Source organism: Antechinus flavipes, chromosome 3 (genome assembly GCF_016432865.1).
Source record: "Antechinus flavipes isolate AdamAnt ecotype Samford, QLD, Australia chromosome 3, AdamAnt_v2, whole genome shotgun sequence".
NCBI classification, from domain to species: Eukaryota; Metazoa; Chordata; class Mammalia; order Dasyuromorphia; family Dasyuridae; genus Antechinus; species Antechinus flavipes.
Genome location: NC_067400.1, coordinates 975,450 through 990,775, shown reverse-complemented (window position 1 = coordinate 990,775; position 15,326 = coordinate 975,450). Strand labels below are relative to the sequence as shown.

Below are 15,326 nucleotides of genomic sequence, written 5' to 3'. Positions count from 1 at the left end.
TTCTCCCGCCCCCACGTGCCCAGGCTCGGGGAGATGCCCATCTCACGGTGGCTCCCCGCAAGCCGGGGCTCTGCCTGCCCAGACATCAGGAACCCGGCCAGTCTGGGAGCCTGCCGCCCCCTCCGTGGGCTAGCCGTGGCCAGGGCTTCAGAAAGCCTGCAGCTGCGCCTCGGCCTGAGGCCCCGGGGATGGATGCTTAGGCTCCTGGAACTCCTTGCATATTTAATTAATAGTCAGCTATTAACCAATTAGTGGTTGATTGATTGGGCATTAAACCTTGAGAGAAGCTGCCAGGGCAGGAGCCTTCCGCGGAGACTCGAAAGCCCGGGCAGTAATGGAAGTGGTTCCTCCCTGAGTGGGCTCTTGGGGACCAAGCGGCTGGTCCGGCAGCCGGCTCTGGCAGCTGGAAGGGGGGCTCGGCGCCTCCCCCCGTCCTCCTCTCGGCTCCCGCCGTGCTCAGCGGGCGGGCCCGGGGTCAGAGCTCTGCGGGCCACACGCGCAGAGCCGGCCCGCAGGCGGGATGCCAGGGCCGTGGGCAGCACCCCGGACTGCCAGGGCCCGCCAGCCGCTGAGGCTCTGAGCAGCCTGTGGGGCGGCCCCACCTGCCTTGCACCTTGTGCCGTCTGCCTGGGAGAAGGGCACTAACCGCAAACCCAGTTCCAACCCCCAGCATGCCCTGGAGGGCAGCTTCCCAGGAGGGGGCAGAGGCGGTGCCCGGGGCAGGGGCAGACAGGGGTTGGAACTGCGGACAGTTGGGGCACTTCCCCGAGGGACAGCCCCCCCTTTACAGCCCTGGGCTAGCTTGCCCCCTGCTGGAGCAGGCTGCCCGCCTCTCCGGGTGACAGCCATGTGCCCCGCTCACCGCGCCGTCACTCCTGGCTCTGGCCTCTGGCAGCGCTGGGGACCCAGGGACAAAGATGGCCAGGCCCTGCCTTTAAGGGGCCCTCGCAGCTCTGCCGGCGAGCCTGCTGGGGGGCCTGGTGCTCCTGCCGGAGGGGCTCGGCTCTGACTCCCCCGGCCGTGAGATCGTGGGGCTTTTCTGGCCTTGCTGAGGCAGAGCTCTGCTGCCTAAACCCTGGGCTGTGGGGCCCAGCTCCCCTGAGAGGGGCAGAGCGCGAATATGGGAGCACTCTTGTGCCCGCTCTCCCCTCTGTCCCTGTGTCTCTGCTTCTGTTTCTCTCTGTCTCTCTGTCTCTCCCTCCCTCCTCCTCTCTCTCTCTCTCTTTCTCTCTTTTTCCTCTCTCTTTCTCTGTGTGACTCTCTCTCTCCCTGTTTTTCTTCTTTCTCTCTGTCTCTGTCTCCCCTACCCTCCCTCCCTCCTCCTTCCTCCTTCCTCCTTCCTCCTTCTCCTTCTTCCTCCTCCTTCCTCCTCCTCCTTCCTCCTCCTCCTTCCTCCTTCCTCCTCCTCCTTCCTCTTCCTCCTTCCTCCTCCTCTTCCTCCTTCCTCCTCCTCCTCCTTCCTCCTTCCTCCTTCTTCCTTCTCCTTCCTCCTTCCTCCTCCTCTTCCTTCCTCCTTCCTCCTCCTTCCTCCTTCCTCCTCCTTCCTCCTCCTCCTCCTCCTCCTCCTCCTCCTCCTCCTCCTCCTCCTCCTCCTCCTCTTCCTTTATCTCTCTCTCTCTCTCTCTCCCCCCCTCCCAGGCTGCCACCCAGGGAGGGGTTGAGAGTCACTGGTCAGGTGGAACGTTCCCTTCCAACCTTCAGCTCAGTTGTTCCGTGAGTCAGTGTCTCCCATCCCAGAGGGCACTTGTTAACCCTGGCACCCAACTGGCTGATGCCCGGGAAACCCAGGCTGCCTTGGGCAGGCGCGCCAGCTTCGGGCCCCCCCGGGTTTCCTATTCCCCAGTCTCCGAGCCAGAGGCCCCGGCGTGGCTTCCTCTTGCTGGGCCACGTTCCTGCTTTGCGTAATTCCCAGAGAGAGGCTCGGTGCCCTTGGAGCCGGCCCGGCCCCGCTCTGTTCACTCTCTCCGTTGGCCTCCCGGCCTTTCAGGCCCTCCATGATCTGGGGTCGGCTTCCCTCCACAGCCCCTCCCACACTCCCTGGGCCGCAGCAGGCTGGACAGCTCCCAGCGGTCCTCCCTTTGGGCTCCTTTCAGGATGTATTTTCCTGGGGGTAGCCTTCATCCAGCTGTACTGAGATGTCCCCCCCGGGGTTCCTTAGCCAGACGGTTGTCTGGGCATTTTCATTCTGTCTGACTCTCCGTGATCCGTCTGACTCTCGGTGCTCCGTCTGACTCTCCGTGCTCCATCTGACTCTCCGTGCTCCGTCCGACTCTCCGTGCTCCATCCAACTCTGTGCTCCATCTGACTCTCCGTGCTCCGTCTGCCTCTCCGTGCTCCGTCCGCCTCTCCATGCTCCGTCCGCCTCTCCGTGGTCCGTCCGACTCTCCGTGCTCCGTCCGACTCTCCGTGCTCCGTCCTCCTCTCCGTGGTCCGTCCGCCTCTCCGTGGTCCGTCCGACTCTCCGTGCTCCGTCCGACTCTCCGTACTCCGTCCGTCTCTCCGTGGTCCGTCCGACTCTCCGTGCTCCGTCCGACTCTCCGTGCTCCGTCCTCCTCTCCGTGGTCCGTCCGACTCTCCGTGGTCCGTCCGACTCTCCGTGCTCCGTCCGACTCTCCGTACTCCGTCCGTCTCTCCGTGGTCCGTCCGACTCTCCGTGCTCCGTCCGACTCTCCGTGCTCCGTCCGACTCTCCGTGCTCCGTCCGACTCTCCGTGCTCCGTCCGACTCCCCGTGCTCCGTCCGCCTCTCCGTGCTCCGTCCGACTCTCCGTGCTCCGTCCGCCTCTCCGTGCTCCGTCCGCCTCTCCGTGCTCCGTCCACCTCTCCGTGCTCCGTCCGCCTCTCCGTGCTCCGTCCGACTCTCCGTGCTCCATCCGACTCCCCGTACTCCGTCCGTCTCTCCATGGTCCGTCCGACTCCCCGTGCTCCGTCCGACTCTCCGTGCTCCGTCCGCCTCTCCGTGCTCCGTCCGACTCTCCGTACTCCGTCCGCCTCTCCGTGGTCCGTCCGACTCTCCGTGCTCCGTCCGCCTCTCCGTGCTCCGTCCGCCTCTCCGTGGTCCGTCCGACTCTCCGTGCTCCGTCCGCCTCTCCGTGGTCCGTCCGACTCTCCGTGGTCCGTCCGACTCTCCGTGCTCCGTCCGACTCTCCGTGGTCCGTCCGACTCTCCGTGCTCCGTCCGACTCTCCGTATTCCGTCCGACTCTCCGTGCTCCATGCGGGGTTTTCTTGGCAGGGCAGCCCAAAGGGTTTGCTGCTTCCTTCTCCAGCTCGTTCTGCAGACGGGGAGGTCCACAGTCCCATCAATAAGTATCTGCCGGTGGTTTCCCGACTCCGGACCCGGCAGTCTGCACACTAGCGCCACCTAGCTGCCCTTGATTGGCTAGGTCATTTCTAATGAGATTCTCTCCTGCATATTTTCCCCATCTTCCTGGTTTTTTTGGCCTGTGATGAGGCCGGAGGGGATGGAGCTGGGGCAGAGGCCCGCGCCCTCACCTGGGGGCGCTCTGTCAGTTTTGAAAGGTATTTGGGGCTTGAAAGTCGGGTTTTTAAATGTTAATTTCAGTTTTCTTATTTTTATGATTATTTTCAAAAAGCTGGGGCCATTTGCTTTTTGTGCTGCCTTGAAACAGCTCCGGACAGAAAAATAGGCTCAAAAATGCTCATCATGTTTCACATGGAGCGACTTGTCTCGACGCCATAATACGGCCAGTTAAGGTGCCGCCCCGTCCAAGGGATGGACGAACCATCCCCCTGGCGCGAAGCTCCGGGCATCTGTTCCGGACTCTGGGCGGTCCGACTTACCCGCGGCTGGAGGGGCCCGACCTCCGGGGGCACTTGGAGAATCCAAGAAGCCAATGAGAGGCCAAGGGCACCCAGATGAAATGTACTGAGGGTCTGGGCCAAGGCCTCGCCCTGCGTCCCAAGGACAAGATGGAGGAGGGGTGGCTGGGGAAGTAACCGGTGGGGCTCAGGGGACTGCAAGCCCACGTAAGTCAGTCTGGGTTAGACGTTGTCCCTTAGAAACTGGATTGTCTTGGGCTGAGAGAAATAATATTCAGGGCTAGCCCACAGCAGGGGGAGAGGTCTGATATCCGGTGATAGCCCACGGCAGGGGGAGAGGTCTGACAGCCGGTGATAGCCCACGGCAGGGGGAGAGGTCTGACATCCGGTGATAGCCCACGGCAGGGGGAGAGGTCTGACGTCCGGTGATAGCCCATGGCAGGGGGAGAGGTCTGACATCCGGTGATAGCCCACAGCAGGGCAAGAAACATAACGTTCGAGGCTAGCCCAAGGCTAGCCCAAGGTGGCAGGTCAGGGAGAACCCAGAGCTTCAGACTAAGAAGGAAAGGGAACGGTCATGTCTGAGGTGAATACGAAAGTGCTCAGGGGACAAAACCCAAGGAAGCAGCCGGGGGGGCGTCTCAAGCTGGGGTTCAGTCTGTACTTGACCAGCAGCTTTTGCTCCTCTGGGGGGTCCTTCTGGGGGCAGGAGGGGATCAGGGCCCCCCGTTTGGGGCGCTTGTAACCCCCACAGGGCGTGCTCAGTGAGTACTTGGGGATGACGGGTTTCAGCGTGGGCTGCGGGCAGCTCAGGGAGCTGGGGGGGAGTTTGGGGATTGGGCCGGCCCCTGTCCCCAGTGACGGGCGAGGAGGGCGAGGGAGTGGGGGGTGCCTGGGGGCACTCCTGGTGCTTCCTCGGGGGTTGTTCACATAGACACGTGTGTCTCTGTGTAGGTGTGAGTGTGTGTGGGGCCCCTTGGGGTACGCGCCAGCTCCCAGGAGCATCTGCTGCCTCAGGAAACGGCCTTAGAGGCAGCAGAAGGGCCGGGCCCCCGGCCTCCAGGCCCAGCAAGGGGCAGAGTCAGGACTTAAACCCCCTTTTCTGGGCCTGGGCTTGGGGTCCCCAGGCCAGGGGTGCCCCGGGCCTCTGAGGGCACCCGCCGAGCAGGGTGGTGGGTTGTCTCACATGTTCTCACACACTCACGTGTCAGCCCATGTGTTGGTGTCTGTGTGCCCTCTCCCCGGCTGCCCTCCCACAGTGCCCCGAGCTCCGTGCCCTGGCCCTGCCGTGGAGCCCGGCCTCCCGCCCCCCTTCCCTATGGTACCGGCCCGGCAGTGGGCCTCCTTCCTGGCTCCCCGAGGGCACAGTGGAGAGCCCTTTGCCCTTGACTGCTGCCCTGTGTAGGTACCTGTGGGTATCTCCCCCCAGGGAGCCATTCCCCCTTTCAGGTCTGCGCCTCTCCTCTCCCACAGAGCGGGCCATGTGCCCTTTCCTGGCCCCTCGAGCGCCCAGGCCCCCACTGCCCCTGTGTGCCCTTTCCCGACCCCTCGAGTGCCCGGGCCCCTGCTGCCTGCATGCGCCCTTTCCCGGCCCTCCGCTGCCCCTGTATGCCCTTTCCCGGCCCCTCAAGTGTCCAGGCCCCCACTGCTCCCTGTGCGCCCCTTCCTGGCCCCTCAAGTGCCCGGGCCCCTGCTGCCCCCATATGCCCTTTCCTGGCTCCTCGAGTGCCCGGGCCCCCGCTGCCCCCGCATGCCCAGCTCTGACTGCCTGCCCGGTGTTTCCCTGCAGCCTGAACCCCTACAGCTATGACGAGAACTGGCTGAGCAGCAGTGAGGACCACATCCCCCTGGCCGCCCTGCCCTTGCTGGCCATCTCTTCCCCCCAGTACCAGGATGCAGTCGCCATGGTGATCACCCGCGCCAACCAGGTCTACAGCGAGTTCCTCAAGTCCCCAGATGGGATCGGCTTCAGCGGGCAGGTAGGACTCTGCCACCCTGGGCACCAGCCCCAGGACGGGCCTGCCTCGGTAGGCACATAAAATTATTACCCTGGGTGCCAACCACAGGATGGGCCCCCCTCCCGAATCTGCCACAGGACGAGGAGGGTTAGCGAGGGTCTTTGAGGTTAGGGGGACTAGGGAGGGAGGGAGGACTTTGAAGATGGGTGGATTTGCCGGCCCTGCTAGATTTCAGGTGCAGGAAGGGGACGACGTCCCCACGGGACAATGCCTGGGGCTACAGGCTGGGTCCTGCCTCCTGGAGGACCGACCAGTGCCTCAGGGCCACAGCAGGGGGAGATCAGCCTGGCATAGCGGGGGGAGCCCAGCCTGGCACAGTGGGGGGAAATTGGCCTGGCACAGAGAGGGGAGCCTGGCACACTGCAGGAGGATCCTGGCCCCAGAAGGGGTGCTGCTGCTGGGTGAGGGAGAATGGGTGTGCAAGAGGTGAGTGTCTTGGAGCTGCGGGCAGAGGGAGGGAGTCCCGAGCTCTGAGTGCAGGGGGTGAAGGCTGGGTGATGGCAGGGCCCCTCACTAGCAGGGGGAGATTGCACTTATGGAGGTAAAGGAGTGTCAGGTGCCGAGGAGTCAGGGAGGGTGAGTGAAGGCCCCGGGGCTGGGCCCTCAGAGGCTTGGACGTCCTGAGTCTGGAGGTGGAGAAGGCGGTGACGGTCTGGGGCCTGCATTCTCTGGGGTGCACCGCCCCCAGGAAGGACTCCATGATGCCCCTGAGCATCCGCGGTTCTGCTTTCTTCTAGGTGTGTCTCATTGGTGACTGTGTCGGGGGCATCCTGGGCTTTGATGCCATCTGCTACAGTGCCAGCCCTGCGGGGGACAGTCTGAGCAGCAGCAGCCGCAAGGGCAGCGTCAGCAGCACCCAAGTAGGTTGAGGCTGGGCAGGGGCGGGGGGGAGGCTGGGGAGAAGGCCTTCAGGGGGGTGGCAAGGAGATGGGAAGGGCTGGGTTCCGGCAGGAGCAGCTATGTGCCTTGTGGGGGGCCCCTTGGACCCGTGATCCGGACTCCTGGTTCCATGGGACAAGCTCTGGATTTAATCACAGTCTGGAACTGGAGGGACAGCCCTGAAGGGACCCAGGCTCCTCCTCCTTGCAGGGCCTGCCCTTCCTCAGGAGCACAGACAGGCCTGAGGAGGGCAAGGGAGGATGGAGCCGGGTGGGAAGAGGTCCAGAAGCAAAGTCATCTGCAGGGAAAATCAGGAGCTTGTGGTTGAGGAAAGGGAGGGCCGGCCCCCAGGGCTCCACCCAGGCTGGAACTTCCATGGGCTCAAGGAGAGCTCCTAGCAGACTGTGCTCTCACTCCTTGGGGATTTGGCCTCGGGGGGGAGGTCTCACTGCCCCTTACCCCTGGGCTGCTCCTGGGGCCAGATGGAGCCTGACTTCAGAGTCCAGGATAACCCCAGGTGCTGGGGGGGCCAGAGTGCTTAGAGCCCTGAGACTCTGGAAAAGCTGAGTTCAAGTCCAGCTTTGGATCTGCCATAGCTGTGTGGTCCTGCTTGATCTGTCCGGGTCCTCCCTGGCTGTGCGGTCCTGCTTAATCTGTCCGGGTCCCCCCTGGCTGTGCGGTCCTGCTTAATCTGTCCGGGTCCCCCCTGGCTGTGCGGGCCTGCTTGATCTGTCCGGGTCCCCCCTGGCTGTGCGGGCCTGCTTGATCTGTCCGGGTCCCCCCTGGCTGTGCGGTCCTGCTTGATCTGTCCGGTCCCCCCTGGCTGTGCGGTCCTGCTTGATCTGTCCGGGTCCCCCCTGGCTGTGCGGTCCTGCTTGATCTGTCCGGGTCCCCCCTGGCTGTGCGGTCCTGCTTGATCTGTCCGGGTCCCCCCTGGCTGTGCGGTCCTGCTTGATCTGTCCGGGTCCCCCCTGGCTGTGCGGTCCTGCTTGATCTGTCCGGGTCCTCCCTGGCTGTGCGGTCCTGCTTGATCTGTCCGGGTCCTCCCTGGCTGTGCGGTCCTGCTTGATCTATCTGGGTCCTCACTAACTGTGCGGTCCTGCTTGATCTGTCTGGGTCCTCACTAACTGTGCGGTCCTGCTTGATCTGTCTGGGTCCTCCCTGGCTGTGTGGTCCTGCTTACTCTGCTTCAGTTTCCTCGACATTGGAGCAACAACAGCATTTCCCTCTCAGGGTAGTTGTTATTTTCAGGATAAATGAGACATTTTTGGTAAAGCCCTTAGCACAGTGCGTGGCACACAGTAGGTGCTTAATCATGGCTTATTTTCTTTCTTCTGTCTTCATTTGGCCTTCATATGGCCTGCCCCTCAAGTTCCCTGGGCTCGCTGTTGCTTTGGTGAGGGGGACTTACAGCAGTAGACCCGCACCCTAGATCCTTTTCCCGCCAAGACCCAGTAAACAAATTCCCTCATCTTCAATGTGGGAAGAGGATTTCTTGAGCTCCACCATCCCCATGCCGTGTTCTCCTCTTCTCTGGGTCCCCCTTCTGGCCTGTGGGTGTCTTGGGAACCGTGTCCCCCAGTGTGTGAGCTCTTCCCCCCACTCTGGGCTCTGAGCCAGTCATGGATGAGCGAGAACCAAGTCTCAATCCCTGAAGCCCTGGGCCAGAGCCCTCCGTACAGGTCAGTGTTACCGCATTGCTGCCTGCCTATGGTCTCCTGTGGCCCTCCTCACACCGTCTGTCCCCCAAGGATGGCTGAGAAATCCACCCCTCGTGAAAGTGGGGGTTGCCCGGCCCCCGGAATTCTGGCTGTGGGGAGCCAGGTGGGGAGATGAGCTGGCTCTGTGCTCGGGCCGGCGTCTCTTAGAGGGACTCACAGTCCCTTCCCTCAGACCTCCCAGGGTGCCGAGCAGAGCCGCACTCCCCGGCCCGGAGGGTGCGTCCGGTTCCTTCTTAGGAAGCTGGGGCAAAGCTCCCTCTTCTAACCTGGCTCCGGGGTCTGTCCTCATCAGGGCCAGGGACCTTGAGGCGGCGAGGTGCTCCCTTACTGCCTGTGCCTTTGGAATCCATTGTGTGTCATGGGGGACCGGGCACTGTGCCACTCCGTGTGGAGTGCCCACAGCCAAAAGGGCTCTAGCACAGGGCCGCTGAGCATGGCGTGTCCACACCCGAGGGGCCGCTGAGCGTGGTGCGCCCGTGCCTGAGGGGCCGCAGAGTGCCCGCGCCCAAGGGGCCGCCGAGTGCCCGCGCCCGAGGGGCCGCTGAGCATGGCGTGTCCACACCCGAGGGGCGCTGAGCGTGGCGCGCCCGTGCCTGAGGGGCCGCAGAGTGCCCGCACCCAAGGGGCCGCTGAGTGCCCGCGCCCGAGGGGCCGCTGAGCATGGCGTGTCCACACCCGAGGGGCCGCTGAGCGTGGCGCGCCCGTGCCTGAGGGGCCGCAGAGTGCCCGCACCCAAGGGGCCGCTGAGTGCCCGCGCCCGAGGGGCCGCTGAGCATGGCGTGTCCACACCCGAGGGGCCGCTGAGCGTGGCGCGCCCGTGCCTGAGGGGCCGCAGAGTGCCCACACCCAAGGGGCCGCTGAGCATGGCGTGCCCACACCCGAGGGGCCGCTGAGCGTGGCGCGCCCGTGCCCAAGGGGCCGCCGAGTGCCCGTGCCCGAGGGGCCGCTGGCACAGGACTGCTGAGTATTGACTGCCCACATAAAAGAGCATTGTGGCTTATAAGCAAAACAAAATTACAGCAATTCCAAAGAAACATGGGATGCACAACTTCCCAGCAGTCTCCACCCCAGCCACTCCCATGGCTAGTCGTGCCCCTGCGTTCTGGACCCTCCCAGGCTTGCGGGGCTCTGATGGTCACAGGTGGACGCTGCCCCTGCCGCCAATGCCGCTCTGACTCTCTGTGAACTTGAGGGAAGCTTACTGCCCGCCCGCCTGACTCCCTCGCCCTGGGCACTATTTCCGGGTCCTTTCTGGCACGGTGGCTCCTTTCCTTGGTCGAGAAGGTGGTGAAACAAGAGCTGAGGGGCATCCTTCAGTGATCCTTCCTCAGGTCTGCCTGAGCGCTCTGAGGCTGATTCTGATGGCGAGTGTGTGCGGGCTTGCACATGGGCATTGTGTGCGCACGTGCGTGTGTGTGTGCGTGTGTGTGAATGTGAGTGTGAGTGCGCATGTGTATGTGCGTGCATGTGTGTGTGAGTGTATGTGCATGCGTGCATGTGTGAGTGTGAGTGTGTGTGCGTGCGTGTGTGAATGTGAGTGTGAGTGAGTGAGAGTGTGTGTGCGTGTGTGAGTGTGCGTGTGCGTGCGTGCGTGTGTGCGCGCGTGTGTGAGTGTGTGAGAGAGTGTGCGTGCATGTGGTGCGTGAGTGTGCGTGCATGTGTGTGCATGCGTGTGTGAGTGTGTGAGAGTGTGCGTGAGTGTGTGTATGAGTGTGTGCGTGTGTGTGAGAGTGTGCGTGCGTGTGAGTGTGCGTGCATGTGTGTGTGCGTGCGTGTGTGTGTGAGAGTGTGTGAGTGTGCATGCATGTGTGTGAGTGTGTGCGTGCGTGCGTGAATGTGTGTGTGCGAGTGTGTGTGCGTGTGTGAGTGTGCGTGCATGTGTGTGCGTGCGTGCGTGTGTGAGTGTGTGTGAGAGTGTGCATGCGTGTGGGTGTGTGAGTGTGCGTGCATGTGTGTGTGTGCGTGTGTGAGTGTGAGTGTGCGTGAGTGTGTGAGTGTGAGTATGCGTGCGTGCGTGTGTGAGTGTGTGCGTGCATGTGTGTGTGAGTGTGAGCGTGTGTGAGTGTGCGTGCATGTGTGTGTATGTGTGTGTGAGTGTGTGCGTGTGTGTGTGCGTGTGTGAGTGTGAGTGTGCGTGCATGTGTGTGCGTGCGTGCGTGTGTGAGAGTGTGTGAGTGTGAGCGTGCGTGTGAGTGTGAGCGTGTGTGAGTGTGCATGCGTGTGTGTGTGAGTGTGAGTGTGCGTGCATGTGTGTGCGTGCGTGTGTGTGAGTGTGTGCGTGCATGTGTGTGTGCGTGTGAGTGTGTGTGCGTGTGTGAGTGTGAGTGTGTGCACACCTGTGACGTCACTGGCCCTCAGAAAGCCCTCTGCTGCCCGGTTAGCGCCTGCTCTTGGGGAGATCAGGGTTCCTGGTGGTCAGGACGTTAGATGATGAGGTTAGTGGCAGGTTCGGGGCTCAGGGAACCAAATGGAGCGGTCTGGCTCCTCTGCACTCCGTGGGAGTCAGCGCAGGGCAGGGAGATTTGGGGAAGCCCAGGGCTCCTTAGTTGATCTGCCTTTGGCGGTGAGAGCCTTCTGGATGCCGAAGCCCCTGTGTCTCTGGCTCCTTCTCCCCCCTCCCCGTCACCCTGCGGGTGAGCTTCCCTTCTTTCTTCCATCTGGGTGGGCTCTAGAACACTCCCACTACTTGGTCGTGGCTCCAGCTCTGCCAGGCAGAAGAGATTTTTCCAGCACCCCTAGAGGGCAGAACTGAGCCTAAGGATCAGGTGGGCGGTCCGGAGAAGCCCCCTGGGCTCCTGTTCCTCCCTCCAGGGGGTCTGTGAGCCCCGACCACTTTCAGAATAATGTTAAGATGGTGGATGATGGCGGCCGGAGCCTTCGTGCTGCCGAGAGCAGCAGAGCGGCAAAGCGCCCGAGCCGCCTTCAGAGCAGAAATCCAGGGGTCTCTGGCCTCCCGGGACGCCGGCCGGCAAAAGCAGGGCTGGCAGCGCCCGCAGGACCCGCCGTCTCCCAGTGGTCCGGAAGGGGCTGCTCCCCAAAGGCAGAAAGCCGCTCAGCTCCCCCTCCTCGGGGCCGCAGATCCCACCGGCAGGGAGTCCTACCGCTGGGGGGGAGGGGGGGAGGAAGAGCGGCCTCGGGCGGCTTCAGGCTCCCTCCTGTTGCAGGACAACCCCATCCTGGCCGAGGACGACTGCAGCCTCAGCGACGCCTCCCGCCTCAGTAAGAGCAGCATCGACATCCTGGGCACCTGGGAGGACGAGGAGCCGGCGCCCGCCCTGCCCCGGAAGCAGAGCGACTCGTCCGCCTGCGACTGTGACGCCATCAGCCAGCATCACTCCTTCTTGTCCAGGTGAGGTCTCCGTCCCGGCCAGGCCCCGCCAGGTGAGCCCCGGAGATCACAGGATGCGGGGGGCGGGGGGGAGTCACAGGCCCCGCCAGGTGAGCCCCGGAGGTCACAGGATGCTGGGGGGGGGAGTCACAGGCCCCGCCAGGTGAGCCCCGGAGGTCACAGGATGTGGGGGGGGGAGTCACAGGCCCCGCTAGGTGAGCCCCGGAGGTCACAGGATGCGGGGGGGGGGGAATCACAGGCCCCACCAGGTGAGCCCCGGAGGTCACAGGATGTCGGGGGGGGGACCTCACAGGTCCCAGGGCTACAGGAGCCCCAGAATCACACAGCACAGGGGGGGCTGTCCCTGCCTCACAGGTCCCAGGGCTATGGGAGCCCCAGAGGCCTCTGGTCCAACTCCTAACTGACCAGGACTCCCCTCCAGCACCAGGCCAGCATCAGGCAGCTGAGGGCAAAGCCCTCCAGTGAGGAGGAGAGCCACTCTGGCCCCCTTGGGACAGCCCTCGCTGTGGGGGAGGAGAAGCCCCTTGTCCCCCTTCTGCCTCTGAGAGGAGAACCAGGGCAAGGCCTGCTGGGCAGCTCTTGCAGCAACTGCCTGGGATGGGGACCTCCTGGGGTCCTCCCTGACCCCGAGCTTCTTTCCTTTGGCTCAGCATTCACTCCAGTGTTTTGAAAGATGGTGCCGAGCCCCCCACAGCTGGACCCTCCCAGTTCTCCGAAGCCAGCCTGAGCCGGTTTGACTTCAACGTGTCCGATTTTTTCCTCTTTGGTTCCCCATTGGGCTTAGTGCTGGCCATGAGGAGGACGGTCCTACCTGGGCTGGATGGTAAGTAGGGCCTGAGCCCCCTCAGCAGTGTGATAGTTGGACCTTCCATGGCACAAAAGTGGGGGACTTGGGGGAGTCGGCACAAGTCTTCTTCCTCCCTCCCTCCCTCCCTCCCTCCCTTCCTCCCTCCTTTCTCCCTCCCTTCCTTCTTTCCTTCCTTCCTCCTTCCCTCCTTCCTTCCTCCCTTCCTCCCTTCCTCCTTTCCTCCTTCTCTTCTCCCCCCTCCTTCCCTCCTTTCTTCCTCCTTCCCTCCTTCCTCCCTCCCTCCCTCCCTTCCTCCTTCCTTCCTTCCTTCCTCCTTCCCTTCATTTCTCCCTCTCTCTCCCTTCCTCCTTCCTTCCTTCCTTCCTCCGTCCTTCCCTCCCTTTCTCCCTCTCTTCTTCCTTCCCTCCTTCCTCCCTCCTTCCCTTGCTTTCTCCCTCCCTTCCTCCTTCCCTCCTTCCTCCCTCCTTTCCTCCTTCCCTTTCTTCCTTCCTTCCTCCTTCCCTTCATTTCTCCCTCTCTCCCTCCTTTCCTCCTCTTCATTTCTCCCTCTCTCCCTCCCTTCCTCCTTCCTCCCTCCCTCCCTCTTTCCCTTCCTCCGTTCCTCCCTCCCTCCCTCTTTCCCTTCCTCCTTTCCTCCTTCCTTTCCCCCTTCCTCCTTCCCTCCTTCCTTCCTCCTTCCCTCCTTCCTCCCTCCCTCTCTCCTTCCCTCCCTCTTTTCCTCTCTCCCTCCTCCCTCTCTCCCTCCTCCCTTTACTCCCCCCCCCCCATGGGCCCTGCTAAGTTTTCTTGAGCAGAGGGGAGGGCACGCCAGGGGCGAGGTTGGCTGTGGGCACCTCCCAGCCTCCGGCCTCCTGTGCCACCGGTTTCTTCCCCCAGGCTTCCAGGTACGGCCCGCCTGTAACCAAGTCTACAGCTTCTTCCACGCAGCCGACCCGTCGGCCTCCAGGCTGGAGCCCCTGCTGGAGAAGAACTTCCACCTGCTGCCCCCCGTCAGCGTGCCGCGCTACCAGAGGTTCCCGCTGGGGGACGGACAGTCCCTGCTCCTCGGTACCAGCCCCCCCGATGCCCCTGGGGCAGAGCCGGCCTTGGGAAGGGCCCAGGCCAGGTGGTCGGGGGCCCACCGTCCCAGGTTTTAGCTGGCGTGAGCAGAGGGGACGGACCCTGGCTCCCCAGGACCATCTCCATTTTGCCAGCAGGGGCGGCCGTCCCCACCTGGCCACGGCCAGCTCGGCTGGAGACGCTCATGGGGCTGGGGGCCGGATGCCCTGGGCAGGGCGCCCCAAGAAAGAATGGGGAGAGGGGGACAATCCCACAGGAGGCCGGGCCCCGACCCCCAGGCCCGTGTCCAACGCGCGGCTCCGTTCTCTGCCGCCACGTAGCGGTTCCCGGCATCTCCCAGAGCAGCTGCTCAGTCTGTCCCTGGCAGACAGCGGCCATTGAAGCTTCCAGGGACGGAGGCTCATTAGCTTTCGTTTAGCCTGATCCTTAGAACTGGTGGCGATGGCCAGCTCTGCCCTGGGCCCGACCCCCCCTGCGCCCGGGCGGGGGGCTCCTGTCTCGGGGACAGCGCCCCTGCGCTTGCTCTCGTTGGCCCCCAGGCGCGGTGGAGGCTTTCCCGCCATTGCCCTCCTTGCCCGGACTGGCGGGGCTGGCCGGCTCTCCCCCTCAGCGCCTCGTGGGCGTGTTCCTCCCCTGTAGAAGGGCGGCCACGCGGGCAGGGGCTGTCTCGTGGGGGCCTAGCGCACAGTCGGGCTTGCCGGATGCTGCTGGAACCGAGTTGGCTCGGTCCCCACGACCCTTCGGCAGGATCCGGGGGCCGAGTGACGTCGGGGCGGACGGGATCCCTGACTCCAGGCAGCCTCCGGGGGGCAGGGCGGCCCCTCACCGGCTCTCCTTTCCTGTCCAGAGGACACTCTGCAGGCCCACAGTGCCCTGTTCCTGGAGAACGGCCCGGCCGACGCCCCGTCATCCCCAGATGCCCCAGCCCTGGTGCTCCCGCCCCCTCGGGGTCAGAGGCCGGGCAGGAGGCTCAGCGAGGGCAGCTCCAACAGCGAGAGCTCGGGGTCCAGCGAGAGCCTGCCTTCCGCCAGCATGGCGCACAGTGAGTGCTCAGCCCCGGTGCCGGGGCCCTCCCCCGAGGAGCCCCCAGCCCGGCCCCCTGCCCGCCTGGCTGCCCAAGGCGGAGGAGGAGCCGAGACTGACCCTGAGCAGTCGAAAGCCCGGCTGCCCTGTTTTAGTAGCCAACTTGAGGGGCAGCTTGAGCCCTCAAAATCCTGCCCCCACATTTGCCCACTCAAACACCCTGTGGATGCCCACACAGATCCTCCGCCTTTGCCCGCACGGATGCCCCCACCTTTGCCCACACAGATCCTCCACCTTTGCCCGCACGGACGCCCCAAGCCAGAGCGGGAGCCACTCGTGTGGCCTTTGGCAGTGTTCGGCTGGGGCAGCAGACGGCCCACGGGGGCGCACAGAGCCCCGGGCAGCTTCCCCTGCCGGTGCAGACACTGCCCTTCTGTTTCTGCAGTTGTCTCCAAATGGTGGGGAACCAAGCGGCTGGACTACGAGCTCTACTGCCCCGACGTGCTCACGGCCTTCCCCACCGTGGCCCTGCCCCATCTCTTCCACGCCAGCTACTGGGAGTCCACGGACGTGGTGGCCTTCATCTTGAGACAGGTACTGGACGCCAGCTGCTTCCAGGGCTGCGGAGGGTTGGCTGCCCAGCCTTGGCCACCCTGTGGGTCATCCCAGAGCTTGCTGGCCAGGAAGGGC

General features: G+C 63.9%; 1 protein-coding gene across 1 annotated transcript in view; it reads left to right on the top strand.

Annotated features, from left to right (window-relative positions):
• The window catches only part of PITPNM3 (PITPNM family member 3), an 85,024-nt gene that overhangs the window by 55,356 nt on the left and 14,342 nt on the right, over positions 1–15,326 (top strand). The window contains exons 7-13 of the mRNA XM_051991489.1: positions 5,569–5,758; positions 6,535–6,657; positions 11,562–11,746; positions 12,397–12,569; positions 13,431–13,601; positions 14,461–14,655; positions 15,082–15,230. Coding sequence (XP_051847449.1) covers positions 5,569–5,758; positions 6,535–6,657; positions 11,562–11,746; positions 12,397–12,569; positions 13,431–13,601; positions 14,461–14,655; positions 15,082–15,230 — 1,186 coding nt within the window. The remainder of the gene's footprint in view (positions 1–5,568; positions 5,759–6,534; positions 6,658–11,561; positions 11,747–12,396; positions 12,570–13,430; positions 13,602–14,460; positions 14,656–15,081; positions 15,231–15,326) is intronic.